At 53.2% G+C, this 9,165-nt stretch overlaps 3 protein-coding genes across 3 annotated transcripts; 2 read left to right on the plus strand and 1 right to left on the minus strand.

Moving 5' to 3' along the window:
• The first annotated feature begins 1,841 nt into the window (after window positions 1-1,841).
• BDZ83DRAFT_635777 (major facilitator superfamily domain-containing protein) lies at window positions 1,842-3,028 on the plus strand. The gene has a single exon (XM_060509203.1). The coding sequence runs from the start codon at window positions 2,010-2,012 to the stop codon at window positions 2,922-2,924; it is 915 nt and encodes a 304-aa protein (XP_060360235.1). The 5' UTR covers window positions 1,842-2,009; the 3' UTR covers window positions 2,925-3,028.
• Window positions 3,029-3,766: 738 nt separating this feature from the next.
• Window positions 3,767-4,796, plus strand: BDZ83DRAFT_655824 (dienelactone hydrolase; the record flags this gene model as incomplete). Its single annotated transcript, XM_060510822.1, has 4 exons — window positions 3,767-3,905; window positions 3,970-4,069; window positions 4,152-4,501; window positions 4,594-4,796. 4 exons carry the CDS (start codon window positions 3,767-3,769, stop codon window positions 4,794-4,796), a joined length of 792 nt encoding a protein of 263 aa, XP_060360236.1.
• Window positions 4,797-6,328: 1,532 nt separating this feature from the next.
• Window positions 6,329-7,558, minus strand: BDZ83DRAFT_588145 (uncharacterized protein; the record flags this gene model as incomplete). The annotated part of the gene is made up of 1 exon (XM_060506104.1): window positions 6,329-7,558. The coding sequence occupies one exon, from the start codon at window positions 7,556-7,558 to the stop codon at window positions 6,329-6,331; it is 1,230 nt and encodes a 409-aa protein (XP_060360237.1).
• Window positions 7,559-9,165: the final 1,607 nt, after the last annotated feature.

The raw sequence follows: 9,165 nt of genomic DNA on the forward strand, positions 1-9,165 counted from the left end.
GCCCGCTCATGGTATTGTCTTGAACTGCTCTTATCATCGTATGACAACCACCAACCTAACGACTCTGAACGTGGAACAACTCGTCTGGGAACCGATGGCACAGTCTGAGCATCTATAGCATCTAATGTATAGCATATGGGTTGGATGAAGAGATTCACCCGGCTTGGCAGTCAGGGCGTTTACAGGATCTAAGACGAATGAACTCTGGACTCGGTTTAGGCTGAGGAGTTCGGAAGGACGGAGTGAGCTCAAGAGCAGATCAGCATAACTCAGCTGTTACAGGTCCATCAAGGCGCAGACTCGTTGCATACGAAGAAACATGCACCATAGCTGACCCAACTCCTAGAAAGAGACAGGATGACTTCGACCCATTCCGAAGTCCGTTAACCACACAGACTGCGCACGCCATTTGATTAGGACCTTGACGGAATCGGACTCTGTGCTGAGGAAGATCACTCTTGTCGAAGAGCTCGCCATGTCTTCAAATGCTTTGATCAGCATAGAGCGATCGTCTCTCCATTAGATTCGGGTAAGTCTGAAAGGTTTCGTCGATCCCCAAGCCTGAGTTGGTGGTCTTGGCGAGCACCTCGTTGTGGGTTTTGGGTGAGCTCGTGAAGAACGTAATGTGTACGGGAGTTTGGTATACCAGATGAACGATAGATTGATTCGGGGGCATGAGTTAGGCAACAAGTTGTGTAAAGGCGGACGCGAAAGACGAATACTTTTATTGATTTAAGGTTATCGGTGTTGATGACACAGGTAAACATGCAAGGGTAGACATACAGCTTGCGTCGGGGACTATTGATCGACAGGAGCTGCAGTATCGACCGCATTCGCATTCCCTTGGCGTCGATCCAAGTACGCTACGTGCTGTTTGAGAAACCTGCAGTGCTGCACGGCACTTGCGAGTCGGTGATCAGACGACGTTGGTTGTGAACGGCTGAGAGCGTCATGAACCTAATGCATACAGAGGCTATGCCATCTGCCAGCCATGAAGTCATCGTCACTCCTCAAACGTCTCCAACAAGCTTGCAGATGCCACGGCCTTGCAAGACCCGCACCTAACGGGGCTCCCGTCGGGCTGGGCTGCGTCTTCTCAAACTGACTGTAAACATATCAGCCTCCGGAAGCTCGCCGGCGCACGTGCGCTTTCGGCCGTGCCGTAGCCGCAGTCAAGCAAGTCGATCGGTGAAGTCCCAGGGGCTCGGACTGGCACGTTCCTCTCGACTAGCTGCCAAGCTGCAGAAACAGAGCCCACATGTTGCGTGAAGTTTTCAAAAGTTCATGTACGCCTCACGGGTAGGCATCTCGTGACGGTGGCTGCGGGCAGTCGGTCCCGAGGTGTGGGAGATCTTGGTGGCATTCAATAGACAGCGACGCGCCTCGTTTATGCCTAGTTTAAGAATGGAGTTGATTCAAGCTTCTCGAATCTTTCAAAGACCCAGAGTTCTCTGGGATCAACGCAACAATGAACGAACCAACCGAGACCAAGGACGAGGTGAAGGATATCGTCGAGGGCGGACCGTCGAGAGCCAATTCGGGTGAGGGCCGCCGAGAAGTACTTCAACAGTCGCGCGCCGAGTCGGAGAAGAGCAAATCGACTCCATCGACAGACCAAGGAAGACGAAGCGAGCAGGAGAAGCAAGAAAAGGTCACTCAGTCGACTGAAGATGACTTCCCCGAGGGCGGCACGCGAGCATGGTCCGTGGCGGCCGGCACAGCAGCCATCTTGTTCTGCTCGCTGGGGTACACCAACTCGTTCGGCGTCTTCCAAGCGTACTACACGCGCCATCAGCTTTCGGATCATACACCCGACGACATATCATGGATCGGGTCAATACAGGCATTCTTGGTGTTTGCTTCTGGTGCTGTGGGAGGGCCAATCTTCGACCGCTATGGCGCATGGGTGAGTGAAGCTCAAGGCATAGGCGTATTGGAATCGTAATTGAGAGGATCCTAACCTTGACTAGGTCATTCGTCCCGCCGCGATTGTATACATATTCTCAGTCATGATGACGAGCTTATGCAACGAGTATTGGCAATTCATGCTCGCTCAAGGTGTGCTCAGCGGCATATCAAACGGGTTGATCATGTTTCCAGCAATGGCGGCCACGCCTCAATATTTCAAGAGGAGAAGAGGAGCAGCCATGGGTCTCGCCATCGCCGGCTCCTCGCTGGGTGCAGTCGTGTTTCCCATCGTTCTCTCAGAGCTGCTGGACACGCTGGGATTCGGATGGGCCGTTCGCATATGCGGCTTCATCATGATGCCGTTTCTCTTGTACTCGTCCGTCGCCGTCAGGGCTCGTCTTCCCCCGCGACGGAGCCAATTTTTCATCTGGAAAGCTTTCCAACAGCCACTGTTTCTGTGTCTCACTGGTGGTGTGTGCCTCATGTTTGTGGGCATGTTCATCCCCTTCTTTTACTTGCCGACGTTTGGTATTGATCACGGCTTGACCCCGTCGCTAGCGTCCTATTTGGTGGCCGTCATTAACGGTGCCTCGATCCCTGGCCGCATCATACCCGGCGTCTTGGGCGACAAATTCGGTCGCATTAACATCTTATTCACTGCGGGATTATTGACCGCCATCTCGATTCTCTGCTGGCCCAAGGCAGTGACTGAAGCTGGAATCATTGGCTTTGCCGCAGCGTATGGTCTCACTTCTGGCGCCATCATCTCAGGAGGGTCCGTGGTCTTCACCCTCTGCCCAAAGACGCCGAAGGATATCGGTACCTACATGGGAATGGGCATCGCATTCGCATCAATTGCTGTATTGATTGGGCCGCCTGTCAGCGGTGCGTTGCTCAATCGGTACCACGGTTATGACCAGATTTCCATTTTTGGCGGCGTCGTTTGCATGTTCGGGGCGGTTCTGACGCTTTGCGCAAAGCTGTTTACGACTGAGGGTCTTTTAGGATTTGTCTGAGAAGAAGCTTGAATGACGGCTAGTCAGCCTTAGTATTCAGAAAGCTGAGAGGCGGCATAACGGTTATTGAGAGAGGGAATTACTGCTATCGTGGCCTACCTACGTCATGAAGAGGTGGACGGGGCTGGATTAGTTTGACCGAGTCTGATGAATGAATACCCTCACCGAAACCTTACTAAGAACTAGTAATAAACACTCAGCATTCAACGCTTTTGCCGATTCGGCAGCGAGCCGGCCATTGATAAGTCGCAATTGCCCCACGCGGACCCCTCATCTAAACAACGGCAGTCCGTCCTAAACGATGCTCATTTCCCGTTGCCGCACCGCTTGGCCCTGGGAGAATCCAAGGATCATCACGTCCATCAGTGTTGCATTTAAACATTAAACAAGCAAACAAAGCCACCACCGAAACAGGGGCACCGAGCACAACGATTGGCGCACTTTTCTGAAGCGGAGAAGAAAGAACTCGGCTTCCTCCTTGGGCCCTGACTGGAACCCTCTCCCCGCCCCGGCAACTCTCGATCCTTCACCGTTCACGGTGTGTTTGCGGAGACGCGGAGCACACGGCTAGAGGATTGGATGACGTCTTCAAGGGTCTTGCGCCATGCCTACCGTCTTGGCAAAGGATATCTCCAAGATACCACCCGTATCTCCGTCCGGATGACCATCCAAGAAAATAGGTTCCGACCTGGCTTATTTGTAATCATTAGACGCGTGGAACGGGGAGAAGCTTAAATCTTAAAAAGATGTTGGGCAATCCCGTCCCGTCCCATAGTTTGGTCCATCCGGTCTCCGTCCGCCGTGTTTTGTGATCGACTTACCTCCAGCCCAAAACCTTCAAGATGCTCAGCAAAACTATTGTCGCCGCCCTTCTGGGCTTCGTATCTCTAACCAATGCTGCTAAGAAGTGCCCCGTTGCCGATGTTTCCGCCATTGCCCACACTGGCACCCCAATTGGCGAGGAGGTCAAGTACAATGGGCGTGAGTCTTGTCAATCTCATCGCGACGTCTATCTGGCGCACAAGCTGACGCGATTCGTATGCAGTGACCCAATATGTCACCAAGCCAAGCACCCGTGGTAACAGGACTGTTGGAGTCCTCTATCTGACCGACGTTTTCGGGATTCAGCTCGCGCAAAACAAGCTGTGAGTATCTTATACCAGCCATCGACCATGGGCCGCTATATGGCACTACCGTGCCAATCCCGGTGCTAACGCAAACGGCCAGCCTGTCCGACAGCTTTGCCCGCGCCGGTTACATCTCCGTCGCGCCGGACCTGTTCAACGGCAGCCCGGCTCCGAACGACATCAACATCCCCGGCTTCAACACGACGGCATTCCTTGCGCAGCACGGGCCCAACGTCACTGACCCGATCATCGCCAACTCCATCAAGTACCTGCGCGAGGAACTTGGCGTGAGCAAGGTCGCCGTCACGGGATACTGCTTCGGAGGCCGCTACTCTTTCCGCGTCCTCGCCGAGGGCAAGGGCGCCGATGTCGGCTTCGCCGCGCACCCGAGTCTTCTTACCGATGAGGAGATTACGGCCATCACTGGCCCCGCGAGTGTTGCTGCCGCCGGTACGTTATAATCCCGCTCCCTCTCTTCCCAGGAGGGGGTACCTGCAGAAGGGTACCTGAACTGTTCCTTGGTATTGACAATGTCGCTGTAGAAACTGATAACCTCATGTCACCCGCTCGTCGTGCCGAGGTCGAGGCCCTCCTCAGCGAGACTGGCCAGCCCTTCTCCCTCGCTGTGTATGGTGGTACCTCGCATGGATTCGGCGTTCGCGCCAATATTTCGGACCCTAGACAGAAGTTCGGCAAGGAGGAGGCTTTCTTCCAGGCTGTTCGCTTCTTTGACACCTGGGCTTGATCGAGCCTACAATTCTTGTACATATTTGAAAAATTTGCTCTCCAAACGCGATATCGACTGTACTGATTGCTTTCAACGATTGAATTCCAACAGTCACCCGCGTTTCAAAGGCTTTGTCAATGTTGTCTGTACGGTGAGGTGTGAATTCGTTTTCGTCTATTCGTCTGGAAATTTCGCGAATCGTAATATGAAGTCCAATCGTTCGTCTCATCGTCTGTATCTGCGCAGGGAGGTAAAATCGACATGTTAGCGGTGATCATGAGGTTACTTGAGAGAGAGCTGATTCGGATCCGCTCCAAGGAGATGTTTCGAGAGCCTCGCCAGGAAACGTCGTTGAATGTGAGAACAAACAGCTCATCGGCACCATGGCCACGCTCGCTGTAAGCAGCAGGCGTTGTAAATATTCTCTGCCCAAGGAGATGTATAGATGGGCACGGAACTTCCGAGAACAACTTGGTAAGTTTACCATCGTGAAGATTCATCGGCGTGACTGCAGAATCGGAGAAGCTAAGAATGGTTAATTTGACCCGCCAGGGAACATACACCTCGCTTTCCATAGTCGTAGTTCCACGCGTCGGACGCGTCTAGACCTCTTCCTCATCCGACAATTGCCGCCCGCGGCGTCAATAAGCATCATTAAACTTTTTATCCCTTTCAACGTCATGACCATCATGTGGCATTTTCTTTTGGAAAGAAAAGCTAGGATCCAATGACATCAGGGAACCCCCTAGCTGCAGCCTGCCGACAAATTCTCCGGGGGATAATGGGCTACGACGGTAGTAACGAGCCTAAGCAGCGCGTCAAGCAGTGTTTAAAACTGGCGGCAGAGTCATAATCAGCCTTACCATTCCCACTTTCCGCTAGGTGTTATCCCTAGAAAAGTACAGCTAGGTCGGATCACTTAAGCTTCCAGGACGATCGCACATTCGCAAAACCCCCACTAGTCGTAGCACCAGACCAGGCCGGCGCACCCACCTACCTCGGTTTCGGTTTCGGGGTTTGAGGTACAACCCGTCTGTTCCTGTTTTGATCGTTTCAGATCGCTCACACTCTGACTCTACAGCTCATTTGTGTTCCTAGTAGGTTCTTTACGAAGTAGTTGAATATGCCTTACCTTCAATGCTAATGAGTTCTATCCTAAGTAGGTAGGTCGAACGAATTGTAGTCGCCAAGAAATTTACGGGCCATTGAAGCCCGCAATGCGCAATGCGCTCTGCCGCCGCTCGGCCGAAACCTTTAGGCTTTTGGTGATCGGCTCGTTAGACTTTCGAGTCTAACAGATGTAGCTGGACGGATAACCGGGTAGATGATGACAGAAAAGCTGTCACATGACGGTGGCATGCTGGCGGCACCCTCAAGTTGTAGCATAGGACTGGATCATCGCATACGGCTCGTACGGCCTGTGGTAGCCCTGACTGTCTAGACTCTGCTCTCAAGTCTGAAGAGGTAGTGGCACCTCTGACGAGGCAGTTCGAGGCATGAGCGGAATATGGTAATCTAAGTTTTTGTTCTTGAATTTATTTAGCTGATGACTAAAGTTGTATACTCCTGTCGCTTATGAATGCCAAAGGCCATTTGACCATTTCTTTCCACTCTGGATCCAAGTCTGATACTATTGCCCGCGCCGAGTTGATGCCCCATCCCTGCATGAACCACGTGGTAGCTTCCGTTGAGCGTACAACGACTGAGTAGTAAGCCAGCAGAGTTAGAGCTGCAGGGTCGCGGTTCCGCAGCAGCTGTAGGTACTCTTCTGTGAGGTTAATAGGCCATGTCAAGGCCACCCGCAGCTCTGGGAACGCCGTTGTTTCGACGGCGTGCATGATCCATCCGAGAAAGACGTCAATCTCCTTGCTGACGATGGCTTTGGTTGGTTCATCGGCGCTGGATGTCTTTAAACTTATTTGGAGGTTCTCGAGATGCTGTGTGACTGCCTCTAACAAAGGCGTCGAGGCGGGAGTGACCACCTCTGTGAAGAAGTTCCTAAATGGCCCGGTCTGAATTGAGGGCTGGAATGATGATAGGATGTGGCTCATTCCTCTAACGAGTAAGAACACATCTAGTACATCGTCGACTGTCGGCGCCTCTTGTGAATGAGGCGCTCCCCTTTGATACGGGAAGGTAGAGTATGCGTTGAGCAGCAGTAATGACGACGCCGCGAACAGAGCGTGGCAGTTTTCTGTCGTGATGTTCATGAGTGACTCCCGCATGCCGGCTATCGCATCACTCTGATGTTGTGAGGCATGCAAAGCATAAGACTCGCGCTGCTCCGGGTGCAGATAACCCAGATGTAAAGCACCAATGGCGAGGATCTCGTGCATTAGGAACATGTACGTCAGACCGAGCTTTGGTACTTCAAACTGCCAGATGCTGCTCACGTCCGATGACCTGGGCATCGTGAGACTGGTAGCCGTGGAGTAGTGGTGCATCAGCTCGAGATCTGTGATCCACTTGCTCAAATGAACCGGTTCCACGGGCTCGGTTGAGAACTTGACAAAGTAGGGAAACGGGTCGGGGCTCGAGGCGGCGATAGAGGACCTCCTATTTCCGATGGATGAGCCCCGGTCGCTGACGAAGTCTGCTGGTAGATTGAGGGTGGCCTCAAGCAGACTCGGCGGCGTCAATGAATGGTCTATCGGGCTGATTGATGGCGTTTGCGTCTTGCGGCTGCCGCTGGAGCCCTTCCGCGATGAGCTCCTCCGTTGGAAACTCGGTACTCTGGAGAGTCCTGCCGCGTTAGAATTGGATGTCGGCTCCCAGCTCATGTTGTCACCGGAGCCTCCGTCCACTGAGCCCTCAAGAAGACTGCACTGGGTGTTGTGCCTGATACAGGCGCCACACGGCTTGTTCTCATCGCACTGGGTGTTAAAGTGTCAGCCGGGCCGCGTTCAATATACAGGATGAATTGTGAGTGGTAGAGAGGTTGATGAGTGTGCATGTGTATGTGTGTGGATGAATGAATGAAGGGTGGTAAGTACTTTTACACGACGCTGTTTGCACCTTGCACAGCCACCGCGAGACTTCTTGTACCCTAGGCGCGGCATCTTGCAGCAAGCGGAATAAGCAGCCCTTTTACTCTTCCTTCTCAGACCTGGGCTGTTATCTCAGATTGGCGCAAAGGGACAACAGCTGCCGTAACTTCCCCGACCTCGCGTCCGATGAAGAGTGGGCAGGCTGGACCCCAGGCAGGCGAGCGAAGTGCCTTTGGGCTGCCAGATGAGAGAACCCTCACAGCTTTGGGGAGACACCTAGACCTCAAGCCCCCTTGCTACAGAAATCCGATGAGAGCGATGAGCAGGGGAAGGAGTCGGCAATCTGACGAATCGGTTGAGTACCAGTGACGAGATGTCAGCAAGATGTGGCTCTTCTTCACTTCAAGAGCGGCGCGGTCCGCTAAAGGTACCGTAGACAACGATCGTTGGGTGTGTTGTTGAAAGTCTCGACAAGCAGGTCGAGGAGACCGAAAGCGAATATGTGGGGTTGAGAGGATGGATGGATGGTTGGTTGGTGGGTGGTGAATGGTAAATGGGTTGGGACTGAAAGAGGAGAGGCAAGTCGGGGAGATGAGTGCCGGGGCGGAGATGGTCTGTGGTATTTTCTGCAGCGGAATGGCTGAGGTAATGGTTTCGTGTGTAGACAGTAGCGTGAATAAGTGATGGATGTAGTGTAAGGTAGTGTACTAAGGTAAGGTGAGTACGAGTAGTGGTGATGTGATGTATCTATGGTTCAGTCCGTCGTCGGGGAGGAAGCTTTCTGCTGGCGCGACGAAGCCGTAGTTGAGTTCAATTCCGAATGGGGCCGGTTTTGAACATCCGCCCAGGAACGAAGCGCGGAGCAAGCCACTCGAGTTATATCGTGAAGGGAGACGCGAGCGAAGCAGTGACCAGCGACCTTGACGGGGAAGATGGTTCTTGGGATTCTCGGAGTGACTGGGAGTGAGTCTGCCCCGTCCCGTGCTGGGCAGCGCCGGGGCGGGTATTGAAGAAAAGCTGGCCCCAAACTGCGCCTTGCTGACGAGTCAAGCCGAAGCACGGGTGGGTGCGTCAGAAACACAATAACATAGCGGCTCGTACGGATCTGGAATGGCGTGTGCGTGGAGAAAGTGAAACGAACAAGGCCGTATGCTGCCCGTTCCTATTGGAGCCTAGCCCTGTTGTTGACTCTCGAGTGTAAAGATTGAAGGGGAGGGGATGGGCAGGATTGTAAAGAAGCAAGAGTGGTGTGTGTCGGTGTGTACGGTTGCGTTTCGTCTAAGCTATCATCAGGCCGAAGGGCTCTTCCTATGTGGTGCCTGTGGTCGTGGTGGTGGCTCAGGCTCCGGCTCAGGCTCTGGGGTGCCACGAGAGGGGCGGTACTCTAATAAAGATTCAAC

This window comes from Colletotrichum acutatum (assembly GCF_030867785.1).
Source record: "Colletotrichum acutatum strain CBS 112980 chromosome Unknown BDZ83scaffold_123, whole genome shotgun sequence".
Lineage (NCBI taxonomy): Eukaryota > Fungi > Ascomycota > Sordariomycetes > Glomerellales > Glomerellaceae > Colletotrichum > Colletotrichum acutatum.

Coding starts and splice junctions, on each gene's coding strand:
- BDZ83DRAFT_635777 (XM_060509203.1), top strand. CDS start 2,010: ATGATGACGAGCTTATGCAACGAGTATTGGCAATTCATGCTCGCTCAA.